This window comes from Oryza glaberrima, chromosome 1, assembly GCF_000147395.1.
Source record: "Oryza glaberrima chromosome 1, OglaRS2, whole genome shotgun sequence".
Classification (NCBI taxonomy): domain Eukaryota; kingdom Viridiplantae; phylum Streptophyta; class Magnoliopsida; order Poales; family Poaceae; genus Oryza; species Oryza glaberrima.
This window is the reverse complement of record NC_068326.1, coordinates 25282900-25300195: the sequence shown is the minus strand read 5'-3', so window position 1 is coordinate 25300195 and position 17296 is coordinate 25282900. Positions and strand designations below refer to the sequence as shown.

Below are 17296 nucleotides of genomic sequence, written 5' to 3'. Positions count from 1 at the left end.
TTGTTTTATTTTATTGGAACATAGGAAACGATGAGGATTATGGGTACATCAGTATTTTGCTCAAAGGCATTTATATATACGTCTGCTTATAGCTTCTCAAACTGATCATATACAGTAGACATTGCAGAGTGATGCAATTATATATTTCCATATTGTTTTACGACAAACTAGCTAGTATATTGATATATTGTACGTAGAGGAATCATACCCTTACTGTAGAGTTAATTAACCGAGCTGGAGTACACCATACTTGCAGAGACTAGTACTGATCCAGGCCACTTGCATTAATTACATATGATCTACACAAGAGATTGAAGTTCAGAGAACTATATATATGACAGTGCCATACGACACATATATATATTGCAGTGTTTAAATATATGCATGTACTCGTACATGGACTAGCTAGCTTCACCAAGCTAGTAATGTCAAATCTTAAAGCACTCTCGATTAAGCATGCATGCAGACTTGCAAACTGCACACGCATGATTAATTAGAAGGCATGTATATACACTATACGCCCACGGGCTAGAAAAGTGTACAACATGTCAGCTTTCATTGCTTCATCATACGTACAATGCATTATGCATGCATGGAGATAAAGAGCATGATCATCCACCAGGCAGACAACACACAGACACACATGCATGCAGAGATAGAGATCTTCTTATGATTATACAGATAACCAAACTAATAATGGAACTGCTGACACAAGCTGGATTAGAAGTAGTACAGAAAGACAGCTGTGTCTGAGATAGTACAAGATAAATTAAGTGGTTATTCTATGCCCATCTTGTGCTTCTGGATCAAAAATATTCTGGCATGCAAGTGTGTGTCTCATACACATTTGAACATTCTCTCTGATCTCAGCAGTGATGAAAATTGCATTGCATAAATTATGAACTGTGTCAGTGTATACTTGCAGTTGCAGGCAAGGGTCAACACATCTATGCTCCACACCAGTACAATCAAAACGACTGCTAGATATCAGCAGAGATTCCCATACCCATAACGTCTTGTTTAAAAAAAATGTGCATCACTATTCCTTTCTTCTTGTGCGCATTACAGCACAGAAGATGGCAAATCTTTTGGTTCTAGCTAGTGGCACCAATTAAGAAACTTATTGCACCACAAGGAAAAAAACCATCAAGACTAAAATTAAGAAATTAACTATCCCTCGCAGCAGATGGTGGCAGGGAAGAGAGAGAGAGGAAGCTGGGGAGGAAGAAACACCTTAGGATATATCATAGCTTGAGCTCGAGGTCCACATCTTGCGGATCGTCAGAGTTCATACTTGTCGAATCTGCCGATCGGCTTCGGTCATGGTGTCCCCTCAAGCGAGCAGACTCCTGAAACAAAATCAATGTTTAAGCAACCACGCACTAATGCATTTATATACAGAAAACTGCATAACACTTGGGTCAATAATGCTTCAGTTCAGCTGCTTAAATCTGCCTTTAAAACTTATGGTTTATGTACATACCTCTGGTTCAAAGAGTGGCAATGTGATGCTAGGATTATGTGTGTAATGTGGGGCACCATAGATAGTACTGCTGCTTGGTGATCTGGTTGCAATATAATACAATGGGAAAATATTCAGTATTAATTAGAGCTCGGTCACAAAAAACATAATGCAAATGAATTGTAATAATATATCTTGTAAGGTTACTGAAACTGATCTAGCTGATCATATATGTGTGTGCTACCTCATGATGGGAGTTTGGAATTCACCGTATCGTACGTCTCCTCGTTCTCCATATGCCATCTACACATGATAAAGTCGGCATAACATAAGAGATTTTTCTCAGCATGAAGTTCACACGCATGGAAATGGAACACTGATTGGTAGTTATATATATAATTCATACAGTACTAGCTAGTGACTACTACTGCTAGTAGACGGCAAGCACCCAACCAGATGATTTTTGAAAAAAAATCATCACGTATACTGGTTCTTATAATTGAAATAGTAGGAAACGTTTTCTTGAGAAACTTTACAGACAAAAAGAGAACATGATGATGGACAAGTAACAAATAACAAATAATGAAGAGGAAAAATTATACATGCGCGTATATGTAGAGCTAACGAAAACAGTGCAACAAAGATCAAACATAAACATGTTTTTCAGGGAAAACAAAAACAAAACAAAATTAACGAGGGCTAATTTTCTCGCACTAGTAACTTCTTATGTAGTTGAGCCCAAAAATAAAATCTCCTGTTTTTACTGAACAAATTAAGAAGAAACAATTTTCTTCCATGTGTGGCACATAGTTATTAGTACATGAAACCGCAAGTCATCCAAAGAAAAATTCACTAAAACTTTCGCTCATATGTGATAGCTATCTCTCAATTTTAGATGCCAAATTCTTCCTGAAACAATTAGTATACATGCAGAACTCAGAGAAGTTTGTCCATGTACCGCAAGATTTGGATGGATTGGGAACGGAGACGAGCTAACGGCGGTAGCATGGAAGGGAGACGATGGGGACGACGACAGCGAGGATGTGGACGCCCGTGCATCCTCCTGCTCGATCGATCCATGCCGAAAACCACAAGAAATTAGAAACGCCTAATTCTCTCTAGAATGGCCACACAGGAAAGACGAAATAGATGCATATACTCTATGTTAGCAGCATATGTATATGCATCGATCCCTTGACTTACCAAGTTAAGGCTGCCGGTTCTGTGGATCAAGCTTCCCGGCTGGCCAAGAGGGTTGAAGTACTCGGCCATTTCGCTCTGTAACCTGATCTTCTCCAGCTGCGCCACCCCGAGCCCTCGTTGCGGCTGCTTCGGCTTATCCGCGCCGCCACTGCCGCCGCCTCTCTTGCCCTTCCTGGAGGAGCCGGCCGGCGACGACCTCCCGCTGTTGCCCCATCCCATGCTGTCTCCAAAGTTGCTCCCACTCATGTCCAAGAAGAAGACCTAGCTAGCTTGCCAGGAGGAAGACTTGGAAGGACAAGATGAACAAGCTAGAAGGGGAGGACAAGGAAGGGAAGAGAGAGAGAGAGAGAGAGAGAGAGAGAGAGAGAGAGAGAGAGAGAGAGAGAGAGAGAGAGGAGAGTGATTGGATGAAGCACAAAACCCTTTTAAAATGAAAGGGAGAGATCTCCTTGCAGGGGCAATATATCCCCCTCTCTTTATTAAAGGGAGACTTGCCCAAGCTTTTCTTGCCGCAAGTTTTAAATTGCAACAAGTGTCATGGCCAACGTTAGATTATAGTTAACACCATGTGCCACAAATTAAACCGTATCGCTTGAAACAAAAATCAGAGAAAATTAAATTTGGTAATTCGTTTTAATTCGGTAGGTGGTGATCTCCTAGGATCTTTGCCATCAAAACAACACTTATTTTTTCCTCTGAAATATGTGATCAGAGAGCTGTCACCATACCTATTCTGAGGGAAATAAAAGGACTTAATTAGCAGGATGTTAAATGATTTTTATATTTTGTTTGTTCGTAACTCATGTACGTACACTACAAATTTAGTGGACAGAAATTTCTTTTTATGTGGTGGGTAAAGTTGTGAATGTGTAACACTACCTACTAAAGTTCAAATCCGGGTGGAAAAAATAAACGGCCGTTATATTCATACACTACCACATAATGTGCTATCATTGTTGGTTCTATGTGAATGTGACAGTGATAGAGTAACACTGCTAACTAGCTCGCACAGACTATCCTACTGGTTTATTAGTAGGACTGTCTGTCCCATGCCCCGATCATCTAGGTCGAGCGTTTTTTTTAAATTTCCAGACAGATATCATTGCCGGTTCTTGACACCGGTTGGCAGTAATAAGCAATGCCCTACCGTTACCTGGCTGTGCTATCACTATTGGTTATAGGTGTGAATCGATTGACATGCAGTGAGATACCTTTTCATTATCGGTAAAAAAATACTAACAATATTGCTCGCAGGGAACACTGTCACTAACCCCTTGCCGGCAGGGAAACTGGCAATGATTGGTCCCATGAATTGGCAGTGTTAACATGTTCGATCTATGGTAGTGATTAAAAAGAATGTAATTTAGCAACACATGTTAATTTGTGCAAACAAGTCTTTCTTGCATTATGCAAGAACACACGTGGCTAGAAGTACCACCCTTCTTACAAACACTAATGTAATTAATCTTCTTAACTTAATGAGAGGAGAGCTCTCTGTTCTCAAAAAAACAAAAGAGAGAGCTGTCACCAGGGTTATTATTGTACCTACGAGATTAATTTACGTGTAGAAACTATATATCATATTCACTCACCATTCAATACTATCGTGTATAGATATTGACCAAGGAAATCTAGCAAATTGAGGATTCCTACTTGATGAATCTGTTAGCTTGCTATCTCTCCCACCCCCATAAGTGTGTCACATATATTATCCTGCTGATATAGAGGTACCTTATCCTAGAATATTCCTCAGGCAGTAGTGTGTGGATTCAAGTGTGTGCATGGCACAAAAATGCTGTATTATTTGAGCCAGGTTGATTGATTCAAATTATGAATTGTGCAATCATTTATATTTTTGGAAAATAAAAGGAGTCAATTATTGTTTTAATTTAATGAAATAATTCATGTCATGATGATAAAAATGTCAAACAAAAGGACCGGGGCCAATGAAAGGGAATGCATATGGGCCCTTTGTACCTCTAGCTGGGGGTGCAAACTCTGGTGGCATGTAAGAAAATGAAAGGGATGGCATGGGGGTCGCTATATGTATTTGGCAGCGTCCATGCCTTTTGTCGCATAGTTATCAAATCACCCTGCTCACGTCAGTTCCGGTGTACTAATTAAGTGCCCAGTACTTAATGGACATCTTCTCCGGGCACAGTTACACAAAATACAGTCGTTTTGCGCCCCTAGCTACTTCCTCCGTTCCATAAAACTTATCGTTATAAATTTTTTAGCATATATTAAGGGGAGAAAAAAACTATAATACCCTTAATAAATAATACTCCATCCATCTATTTTTGATAGTCATATTTCTAAATCTGAAATTTATTTTTGATAGGCATATTTCAATTCAACAACCTATCATTTTAATGGCTTTCTCGAATTTAATGTATGACTCTCCATTCTTCCACATATGATTGGCTACATGGGTATTGAGAAATGTAAATATTAATGAATCACATGTTTACGAGGAATGACTAGTAGCATGTTTAAATGGATGATAAGTAAAATCACTTATCGTTGGTCTGTGTGCCAAGATGAAATGTGACTATCAGAAATAGATGGAGGGAGTATAGAGTTAGATATAGGATAGTGGTTAGGAGTAGAATGGTGGTTAGAGGTAAAATTGGGAAAATTTTGAATTGAAAATGATTGGTGTGATAAGTAGTACTCCAAAGTGATACTCCCTTTGTCCCAAAATAAGTGTAGTCTTGGTTTTCCGCGTTCAACTTTAACCATTCGTCTTATTTAAAAAATTTTTGAAAAGAAAGACATAAGTCAAGAGTAAAGTACTATTTATGTTTTATCATCTCATAACAACAAAAATGCTAATTATAAAAAAATTTCAAATAAGACAGACGATTAAAGTTGGACGTGGAAACTCATGGCTGCACTTATTTTGGACGGAGGTAGTACTATTTTAGAATAACTTTTGAATGCTAGAACTACTACATTCGTCCTAAAATATAACAGCTTTTGGCTATAAATCTGAACACATTGTCTAGATTTATAGCTAAAAATGCTTATATTTTGGGACGGCAGGAGTAGAAGATAAGTATTGTGGGATGAAGAAAGTAGCTAGAACGACTTAAAGATGAGATTAATTTCCAGCTAGCTAACAGTAAGAGAAGAGGCCTCTGGCTTTGTAATTAAGCTACTCGTACTATCCATCCGTTAAAAAAGAAACCAACCTTTGAAAATAAATCCAGATAAATGTCCTTAAAAATTGATTTTAATTTCCTGAGGACGAAGCAGCTAGCTAGCCGACCGGGCAGAATGCCCTTTGAGCCAACGATGACACGTACGTTGGTATGTAGTACTCCCTCTTGTAATACTCTCTCTGTGGCATAATATAAATAAATTAAGATAAAATGTAACGTTTTACAGTACAACAAAATTGAACAGACTTCCTGTCTAAATTTTTTGATCATGAAAGATCACATCCAGTTCTAAGTTGTTATATTATGGAACGGAGGGAGTAACAAACGAATCTAAAATTGAATATGGCATATTTTGGTACTAGAATACGTCATATCTAGTACAACGTTGGTTTTTTAGGATGGAGGGTGTACTAGTTAGCCACACTGGGGCCAAATTAATTTCGCCCCTTGTTTTACATTTTTTAAATTCCTCCTGTCGTATTTTTTTCCACATGATGGCCAAATCAATACGGTACGTATTAGAGTTAGCTTCACTGCTTATTAGTAAACGCTAATCAAGCACTGAACTAAATCAGGTTATTTTAATACTCTCCATATTCCAAATTGATCTACATACTCCCTCCATCTATTTTTGATAGTCATATTTCATCTTGGCACACAGACCAACGATAAGTGATTCTACTTATCATCCATTTAAACATGCTATTAGTCATTCCTCGTGAACAAGCGATTCATTAATATTTACATTTCTCGATGCCCATGTAGCCAATCTTGTGTGGAAGAATAGAGAATCACGCATTAAATTCGAGAAAGACATTAAGATGATAGGTTGTTGGATTGAAATATGCCTATCAAAAATAGATTTTTCAGATTTGGAAATATGACTATTAAAAGTAGATGGAGGGATTATTTCATAGGTACACTAAAACCAAGAAAAGCTAATAAATCTCTCATACTATATTTACTCTAGCAACAAACTCAATGCATACATCATCTTCACTATTTCCTAGCCAATAGCAAATCAAGATATTGTGCATGGATGCATGCATCAATGGTCATTTACTCCAATGCACAAATAACGAATAGACTTAATGAATGAACACAAATATGTAGATTATTTAGGAATAACCTAAAAAAATTATATGTAGATCAATTTAGAATAGAGAGATATTGGCCCACTCGTGTGATTTGGGTGGCCGGGCTGGCTACTTGGCTCGTTCCTGTTTGCACCGCCTACGTACGCTAGACACAGCTAGATACTGTAGCTAGTGTGCCTCAGCTCGCGTGGTTTGCATTGCAGCACCAGCTAGCCGAGCACGTACGTACGTACACTACACCACCAACTCGATCAAATATTGCTGAGGTTGTTGGAGCGAGCGAACCGCCAACTCAACTCCGGCCTGTGTGAGTGTGTTTTGAGATTTGGGTGGGGATCGCGATTCGCGAGCGCAAAGCTAAACAAAGCCGCTCGCTCCGACACGGAGGGTGGGGAGCAGAAAAACGAGCCCCGGCCCGCGGGGCGCGTACGTATTTTATACTCGAGGCGTATAGGCGCGCGCATAAACAAACCAACCGGCGGGATCGGCTTTCGGTACGTACACCTCAGAGGGGATCTACCCGGGGATTTGGGCGCGATTTCGCCGTGTCGGAGAGCGATCTCGCGATTCGCTCGATCTCTCCCTGCCACCGTCCGAAGCTTCGCTGGCGCCCCCGCGCACGCAGCCTCCCACCACCTGCACACCTCCCACCCCACCTGCACACGCGGGCGTTCGGCAGCTTGTCATGCGTGCCTAGCTAGCTACCCACCGGCTTTGGGTTTTCGGACTCCGGCACGTGGACCACCTATAGATCGATATGCCGGCCTCAGCAGGCACGCGACTGGTCGGGCTTAAGCTTGTTTGCTCGAGTAGCCCTGAATGTGTACGTGAGTGGCTGTGTCCGTGCGCGCGGCTGGGCTGGTTCTTTTGCGCGACAAAGGTACAGATCATCAGTTCGGTCAGAAGTACGCGCGCCGATATATGCTCTTCGTTCTTTTAATTTGCTCGCGCACTTGTGTTCGGAATATTGTAGGTTCGCTTCTTTTCCATAGATTCTGATCATCAGAGAGCCTAGCAGGGTACTCCGTTCGTCTCATTTTAAGTGTAACTATAAGTTTTCGTGCCAAAAGCTTTAATCGTCCGTCTTATTTGAAATGTTTTTATAATTAGTATTTTTATTGTTATGAGATGATAAAACATGAATAGTACTTATGCTTGATTTATTTTTAATTTTTTTTAAAAAAATTAAATAAGATGGACGATCAAAATTGGGCACGGAAAATCATGGCTGCACTTAAATGGGACGGAGGGAGTATATACATATCGGGTGCGTGTGTGTGTGTGTATATATATATATATATGTATGTATATATATATATATATATATATATATATATATATATATATATATATATATATATATATATATATATATATATATTGCCAATACTAACGTATATATGTGTATACACGAATGCACCTTCAACATCCGAAATGGATAATATAAACAAAAAACCAGATCCGGTTAATTAGTTCGTATAAGTTGGAACAAATTGCTAAATACTACAGATCGGCCAGAAACATGTTGATACGAATATGAATATAGATAGAAAATGTAGCGGAATGCGAATTTAGGCTAAAAAAGAATGCGGCCTGAAAATATGATGTACTGTATAGTTGCCATCTGTTTAACAGTACACTGAATCCATTCTAACACAAATTAAAATCTAAAATATATATTGTGTACCACACGTTTATATGACCAGTACATATTGTACGTAGGAAATTTTAGATAAGCGAGAAATTGGAACTGGGAGTAAACAATAGATCGATGATTGGTCAAACCAAAAACGTACGTAGAAACTTTCCTGGAACAGATTATAAGGAGTAGAAGGATGATTCCTTGAATGACAAAACAAGAGATAACGTCGGCGCCGACGCTTATTTTATCGGAATGATTCCATCTACATCCAGTCACCATATCTATGATTAATCAAATAAGCAAGAGCTCCGTATGGTACTTGACTTGTGTTTTCTATAGATAATAGTTAAATATATGGTTTAAGGGAATTCGGGTTTTTATGTTTTACTCTAAATATTCCTTATGTTATTCATCCAAGGAGTGGGCTCGTGATTTGCGGATTGGACAATAAACGAATCTCCACCTCACCACCACCAGAGGGGAGCAAAGAAAATCCAATGGCCCTCAAGAAAGGCAGCAGCAGTGGCTTCTCTTTTTGGAAGCTTGCAGAGTGTGCCATGGTAGGAGGCGACTGGGGGCACAATGAGGAAGGAGGATCACGATGGCCTCGAGTGAACAGGCTTTTTGTGCCTGGACCTACCGACATCGGGATGGACGACTAAGGGGGAATGTTAAGAAGTATAATATGTTAGTTAGAGATAAGAGTCAAAAATAAATTATAGAGATAAGATATATTCTAGAGATAGAATTCTAGAGATAAGATAGAATCCTAGAGATAAATCTACTCTTACTTGTATTGTACTCTAAGTCTCTATCCCATATGTACTCCTATATATACCAGAATGATTGCTAGTGGATTTGAAATCTTCTATTTCTTCATCTTCTTCGAGTTACCATCATCGATTGCATCTCTGATGGACGCCTGATGCCTGCGTTCCCTTCTGTGTCGTCCCTGGACTCTCCTCTATTTCCTCCCGCAGTCATAGTGGGAGTGTCATGGACGATAGCGATGACACGGACGCTTTGACTGGAGTTTCCGTAGATGATTCTTGTTGTAGACATTTGTCGATGTAGCCGATCATGTAGTAGCCGTGGTCGTGGTAGTCATGGTAATTGATGTAGCCGCAAATAGCTGAAGGCGAAAAAAAATATTCACACCATAGTGTGAAGACGAAACTGCAATTGTGAGTATCTTGCACCCTGTAGATGTCAGAGGATGCCATTGAGGACGTCTTGCATATGTCAGAGGACGTCGTTGGTGATGAGGCCACCACTTCGATTGGTCCTTTCGCACCGTGTAGCAGTCATCATAAAAGTGATGCCGAGTTGATGCAGTTGTTGTCGTTGTAGATGACGTGATCGATGCCGTCGTCGGTGACGCGGTCGTTGCCGTCGTAAAGGACGCGGTCGATGTCGTCGATGAAGCGTCTTGCGGATTAATCTGTCAGAGGACGTAAGATGTCCATCTTCGTGGACGAGTCGGCGGCGGCATGTTACCATGTTGATGAAGACCATAGGAGTCGACGTAGTCGTACAACTGATGATGAGTATTATCCGTGAAGATCCGAATACATGTGTTGTTGGCGCGGAGGGAGTCGATCTCGGCGACCACTGATCGCCCGGCCGCCGCAAATTCATGCATGTGAATCCTCCTCGGGCTCGGTGCATCGTGCTGCTGCTTGCCTGCTGCTGATGTGTGCACGCGCTAGATGCCTCTCTGATTCTTGCTGCTCGATATGACGCTTGAATTGGCTTATACAGATTGATGGACAATGGTTGCTTCCGCTCAGGAGGATCGCTTTTATGTTGCTAATGAAGAAACTAATCTAATCTAATGCTAATTAATGGAATTGGCGGCTGATTAGGCACTTGCTTCTTCGGCTAATGATTGAAGAGGCAACTAATGGCGTTGCCACAGGGAGAGGCGTTGCCCCAGGGAGAGCTTATGGATTCCTCTCGTCTCCCTGGGGCAGCGCGAAGGATCGGTCGACGCTAGTCTATAACTCTGATACCATGTGAAAAAAATCTATTTATTGTATTATGTTGTTTTTATGATATATTAGATCGACCCTCTCATGGGGTATATATAGGAGTACATATGGGATAGAGACTTAGAGTACAATACAAGTAAGAGTAGATTTATCTCTAGGATTCTATCTCTAGGACTCTATCTTATCTTTAGGATTATATCTCTAGGATATATTTTATCTCTATAATTTGTTTTAGAGATCTCTATAATTTGTTTTTGACTCTTATCTCTAACTAACATATTATACTTCTAACAGGGAGTGCCATATTCCGGCATTCTTAGGTGGCATGTGGAAAGGACTCTAATTAATGACATCGGTGACACCTGTGGACGCTACACACCTTGCTGGAAGAGATCTCACAATGCCCCTTCTCTCATCCACGCGTGACGTAGCATGGACACTCTCTAGGTGAAAGTCTTGTTTTGAATGTTTGGAAGAGCAATGGTGACATTTAAGATATCGCAACCTTCTTGAAGTAGTCACATAAGAGGTTCCATGTTAGTGTAGTGTCTTCATGGCAGTATCCTCATTGGATCGGGTTTGTTTTTAATTAAGTTGTAATTTTGTAATCCGTAGTTATTCATGCATGTATTGTATTTATTAGTGCAATCCAAATGAGAAGATGATAATAATTGATTTTTGGTCTTTGGGTTAAGAGTGATTGTGCATTATATTTTGAAATAGAGGGAGTCTTGTTTAATATGTCCAGCCTTATGCAATCATGCACACAAACATATGTGATATTTGTATAATCTTTTTACGAGGATTACATGCATGTTAGATTGTTATTATTTTGAACTTTGCCAAAAAAATTGGGAAGCCAAAAGTTTTAGGGATGCCTCCTATGAGTTGAATCCCCAGATGAACAGGGTTTTCATCACAAGAACTCTAAGGGCATTAGCAGTGCGCCACCCATATTGCGGAGCTTGGGACTGTCACGTAGGACGAAGACACAAGAAGAATAATACTTGCCACAAGTTTCACATTGCTATGTAGCCTCAAACGGGGTCCACACAGATAAAAAAGTCCTTTCTCTCTCCTTATCCTTGGCGCTACTCCCCACCCAGTCATGCACTCGCGCACCTCGCCTTCTCCATCTCCCCCGCCGCACCTCTCCCCTTCTCTGGCCATCGTGCCTCCCTTCCCTCCTTCGGCGCCGCGGCGGTGCCGAGCGACCTAGCTGCGGCGTCGAGCATCACGGCGAACGATGGTGGCGGCATCAAGCGGCACTGTGGACGACGGCGACGGCGGCACGGTTATCCTTGTGGAGGTCGCCACTGACCGGAGCCGCGCGCGACGTGTTCCTCGTGGAGCTGGGCGGAGTGGCGGCCCCAAGCAACAACGGCGCCGGCGGGGTGGCCAGATCTGGCCTTGGGCAGCGATGGCAGCGACTCGCCGGATCTCCCCTTCTCATTGCCGGCAGGTGCTAGATGATGCCATTCTCCGTCGCCTCCCTCTCCCGTTCTCTTCTCCTCCACCACACCTCCCCTCTCCTCCGACCGCCGCGACGTAGAATGGGGTGGACGGGGTGAGGTGGCACTCGAAGCGGCTCGGCGGCAGATGGATGACAGATCCATCCTCGTCTTCCTCGCCTCTCCACTGCCCTGCCCTCTCCGTGACAAGGTCGGGACGTCGTGTGGAGTAAGGACTCCCCGGCGGCGGCGTGGAGTAGCGAGCTTCCCCGTCGAGCCGGCGAGCGCCCGACAGCTCTCCTCCCTTGGCAATGGTCGACGCGGCATTGAGCGTAGCGATGGTCGACAACAGCGTGGAGCGTGGGGATGGTCGACGACAGCAACGAGGTCTCTCTCCTCCATCTCCTTTCCCTGACGATGCGTTGCTCGATTGTGGGCCCCACCTGCAAAACTGATGAGGAACGGGGAGCTCAAATTGGCTCCACGGTCTTGAGCAGGCTACACGGTTTGCTTATGTGGCTAACAATATTCGCTTTTTTGCTACGAGGCTGAACGCCACGTCCTTGCACTGTAAACGCCCTAACAAACTTACCTACGCTTATCTCTTGTATGTTCATTTGTATCTGTTGCAACATGCAAACAGTAGAGAATTGAAAGTGTAAATAATCTACTCTGAATTTGATAATGATTAAACCATATCCATTGTGCACTTATATAAGTTGAGACAGATTACAATACGAATCAGCCAGATGTACGTTGAATACGTATATGGATAGGATACTAGCGCATTCGGGTCAAATATTGGTATTTTTTTTAATTACACGAAAGACATATATACTCACAAGTACGTCCCCTTAATACATATTTCAAGATACGAAAATCAGTGATACATCCCTAGCACAATTAAATTCTTATTAAAAGTGCACTCGTGTGAAACATTCATAAGCACCTGGAGCGGATCTATAGTGTAACGATCGATGTCGGGCGACACCGATGACTTTTAACAAAATCTATAGTTAAATTGCTTATCCATATATATTATAACACCATGATCTAAACATAATTAGTATATTATGACACACTAGTAGATACGTTATAATACTAACGAATCAATTTTATGGATTCACCACTGATAAGCACTAGGTTGTAAACCCTGAGTAATATAATAGTCATACGATCATAACTTCACCACAATACCACCTGTGTTTCCCCGAATATTATTCTATTTTTAAGGCTAAATGGGCAGCTGTAGGCCTATATGTAAATAATAAGATTGAAAGATATCCTTCCACGTCAGCAAAAATAGATTTTATTTGATCAAGATCATGTTATCAAAGGCACCAATAGAATAGCAGGGCACACCACACACATACAAGCTTCGATTGGACTCCAGCCTGGCCATCGAATCCTGTCAGGTCACATAATAGTACAACACAAGCTAAAGCCTCCTAACAATATAAGATCAGCTAAAAATTATTGCGCAAGCAGATTATCTGAGAAAAAAGATTGTGCACACAGGAGATGAGCTAAAACAACATGGCAAGGAGTGGAGTACATCTTGTCAAAGACCATCGAGATGGCTGTGTGCTGGCTAAGCTGGCTTACAATTTTCGGTGAAAAATATATAAACAGGAGAATCTTTGAGTCAAGCTGGAGCGTCCGTCCCTGTCAAACTCCTTAAAGGAGACAACATCTACCCCGCATGGCCTGATACCCTTCTTTTCCCCCTAATTTAAGTTAATTTAATGGGGGGAGTTAGTGAAGGATCAGATTAGAAATAATGCATCACGCATTGCATGCCGCGTAGTATTTTATCACTATGCCTAACGCCACGGATCTTTTTTAATATCAATTGCGGCTAGCTCGATCATCTAGCTAGCTGTCTGCATTCCTTAATTAGTCGCATCAGCAAATATTTTTCTAAAGTGTCACTGATGTTTACAGTTTGGTAAATTTTCAGAAAGTTGCTTTCTGGCTCTGTTCAAATGCTTATTGCTGGTTCCAATTAGCTTGGACCTCAAACAAGGCTGAAGCTCTAGGCCCGGCCCTAAGAAAATATTAATTCCTTTGCCTAGCTAGTCGTACAAAACAGAATGTAGACGCTGAAAAAACTAGCGATACGTGGATGTCAAACAACACTTATCACCCGCTCTGCTACCAGCCTACCACAACTTGAGACATCGCCTTTCACTGTCGTTGAGTGTATCTACATACACGAAAAAAAATCTGGGATCTGATGGGAACCAAAATCTCGTGCGAGAAGTCAAGCCATTGGAAGGCAATATAGATAGTACATGAGCGGTAGGAACCCAAACATGGGGACACACTCCATTGCTTCCTCGTCCTCCTCGTATCCTAGAAATTATGGAAGGAAAGTTACCAAAAGTATTTTTAGATAAAGTACTTTCAATAATAGTTTTATTAGGACATATACAATGGTCATTAATAGGAGGATTTTTAACATTGCTAATTAGAAATATTTACTGACATAGAAAAGAGAGAAAGGGCGGAGAGGGAAAAACATCGTTGCTATGGTTAACAACGGCTTTCCTTTCCTATTTTCTACTCTCTCATTTTTCAATCGCATACTTCTAAACCACCCACTAGACGGTGTGTTTTTTCAAAAAAAAAGTCACTTTAAAAATCATATTAATCTATTTTTAAGTTAATACTTAATTAATTATGTGCGAACGAGTCCATCCATATTTTATGCGCGGGATTAGTTTCATACCCTCTATGCCAAACACAACCTTAGCCTTTATAAAATGAAAATTTGGTTACATGAGGGTAAAAAAAACAGTAATAAAAATTAAATTAATGATTAAAACATTTGTCGTCTCAACTGTTATAAAAAAATAAGAACACAAACTTTAAATAATTTTATATTATCCAAGAGCCAATACTAATCTATGCTTTCTATAAAGTTAAAGCCCATTAAATCTAAAGCTCAACATGCAACCATACCACATCATCACCCACTAGCAATAATTACATATTTAATCTCACGCAAACATACAACATGATCTACAATTTATTTAATTATACAAATCAAAATACAAGCATATTTAGTCATCACCCCAATATCATTTGCACAATATTTTAACTATCACTTTTACAATATTTATTATATATTTATCAATGCATTTCACACTAAAGCACGAGTATCATTTGACTGATAAACCCTAATGTTTCTTTCTTTTTCTTTGTACACCTAGCTTGATTGTTAAAAAATATTGAGAATTTCTTAGTTATTCCCGCAGTAAAGCGCGGGGAATCACCTAGTTATACTAATAAGTTCTACTAGTAAATTTGCCCTTAGCGAAAATCAAGAACGTTGTAAACAACAAAGGCATCTCTCCCTGCAGGCTGAAGCACATATCGTCCATTCATGATCGGGAAAGCTTCGAACTGAAATATATAGTGAAATTCTTTTGTTAGGTTAGCTGTGCAGCCATCAGCGAGATGCCGACGCTACGCACGTGTGGCTGCAGCCATCAGACGATGATCGATGGAGTGAGCGGAAAGCGAGGCATCACCTCGTAAAGATCCAGGCAAGAATCTCTTCAAATCTAACTTGCAGCAACCAGCAAGAATCCCGCCTCCACTTGGGTACAGAAAGCTCTCGCTAGATCTCAGCGTCAGGCTGGGTGATCGACCGGCGTGGCCACCCTGTACACATAGCGGCCGCATTTGCCAAATGCCATAGGCATTCGGCAGATCAGGGATCCAGTTTCTACTTGACTTAACTTACCTAATTCTTCAGCCTTTTTTCTTTTACTTTCTTTCTGACCTACTCCTCCTTCCTTTGTCTCGTTTTCTTTCTGAACATCGCCTTCCGCAATTGTTTAATTGAGAGGGCCATGGAAGCTCATGGCCGTGGATTGGCCAGGTTGCCTCCCTAAGTATTCTGCTTTAGCAAATCATCACAAGCTAAGTATTCTGCTTTGGCAAATCATCACAAGCACTAGTTGATGGTTTCCCAGCTGCATCAATCACCATCCTAGCTTTCTTGCACTAGTGTTAAATCACACGAGCACTTCTGTACAATCTTGGCACTTACTTATATTTTTCAATTATAGGAAAAGGAGAGGCAGATAGGAAGATAGTAGTAATTTATACTTTTATAGTACAAGGGATTTGGAGAAATTCAAAGAGTCCACTAACTTGAAACAAAAGAAATTTGGCTTCTCAACGATGTTTTTAGCGACATTAGGCTGACATAAGAGCCTTTGACTAAAACTAGCCTAGGTTCAGCATTCAGATTTGAGAGTTCTTGTCCAATTATCTGCATAGCTAGAGATAATTATTCTGATCCTTATTGATACTTCCATGAATGACCAGTGCCAAAGTTTGATCGGTGAAACACCTGTCGATCAGCTGTTGATGAGCGGCTAATGATTTTTTTTTCAAGGAACTGATTGATCACATGTCTGAATTGGCTAGGAATACGTCGTTATCAAAAGTTCAGAACACAGAGATGGCAAATTGGCTTAGCATGCAGGCATGGCGTGGCACACGTGTTCATACGACACACGTACGTAAGCATGGAATAATTTTACGATGCAAACGTTAATGGCATGGCTAATCTGATGGATTATTGTGCTTGATCTCTGATTCTCTTGTCGAGCGAGCCTTTTGTGAATTTTGCTGAGTGGAGCAGGAAACGTGGATCGGTTATTTTGGCGCGGGACACATGCTGAGAGTGAAACTTACTTACCACACACACAGTTGATAGTATCTTTACTTCTTTAAAAAAAACTTTATTACCGGTGAATATGTCACTCACATACTCCTATAAAAGATTTTACATATTGCCCCCTTAAACTTCTTAACATTACATAACGTGCTTTTACAATCACCATCTGTCCATTCTAATGTTTCTTTGTTGATATATATTAAGGAAAGTAATTCAAAAGTTAAAATATTTTTAGTACATTCCCCATTTGGGTTTGTCGGACCCGTTTCTTGTCACAAACTGTCACATCTTTCAAATCTAAACACCTTTCGACCCATGCCGCTATATATAATTTATACTGCAATGTAATATTGTCCTATCTATACAAAGTAAATTGCGGTGCGGCGAAGATTAATTATTACCCCATGGCAAAAGGTTATTAAAAAATTTCTGTGCTACTTTTTTTCGAATAAGGAAATTTCTATGCTAATCCTAAAATAGAGCCAGAAGAACCTCATGTTGGCTGTCGAAGGACTATATTTACCTACATGTATAACCACAGTGGATCCTGGTTATTACCATGTTAATAGAACATAAAAGAATTACCTACA

The 17296-nt window shown here is 40.7% G+C and overlaps 1 protein-coding gene across 3 annotated transcripts; it reads right to left on the bottom strand.

Annotated features, from left to right (window-relative positions):
• On the bottom strand, positions 1–3096 carry LOC127758194 (protein SPEAR3-like). Of its 3 annotated transcripts, XM_052283825.1 has the most exons (6): positions 2666–3090; positions 2421–2525; positions 1707–1765; positions 1484–1565; positions 1234–1349; positions 1–299 (listed from the first exon to the last, which is right to left on the bottom strand). In XM_052283825.1, exons 1-5 carry the CDS (start codon positions 2909–2911, stop codon positions 1245–1247), a joined length of 597 nt encoding a protein of 198 aa, XP_052139785.1. In that variant the 5' UTR covers positions 2912–3090; the 3' UTR covers positions 1–299; positions 1234–1244. The 3 variants fall into 3 exon arrangements, with proteins under 3 accessions (XP_052139785.1, XP_052139791.1, XP_052139776.1); XM_052283816.1 differs by lacking the exon at positions 1–299 and having other exon boundaries at positions 637–1349; positions 2666–3088; XM_052283831.1 differs by lacking the exons at positions 1–299; positions 2421–2525 and having other exon boundaries at positions 630–1349; positions 2666–3096.
• Between the last annotated feature and the right edge of the window lie 14200 nt (positions 3097–17296).

Bases quoted from the DNA above. Each gene is read 5' to 3' on its own strand.
- LOC127758194 (XM_052283825.1), bottom strand. From the start codon at position 2,911: ATGAGTGGGAGCAACTTTGGAGACAGCATGGGATGGGGCAACAGCGGG. The intron at 2,526-2,665 runs GTAAGTCAAGGG...TCGATCGAGCAG, and splicing joins GAACCGGCAGCCTTAACTTG to GAGGATGCACGGGCGTCCAC. The intron at 1,350-1,483 runs GTATGTACATAA...ATTTTGTTTCAG, and splicing joins TGCCACTCTTTGAACCAGAG to GAGTCTGCTCGCTTGAGGGG.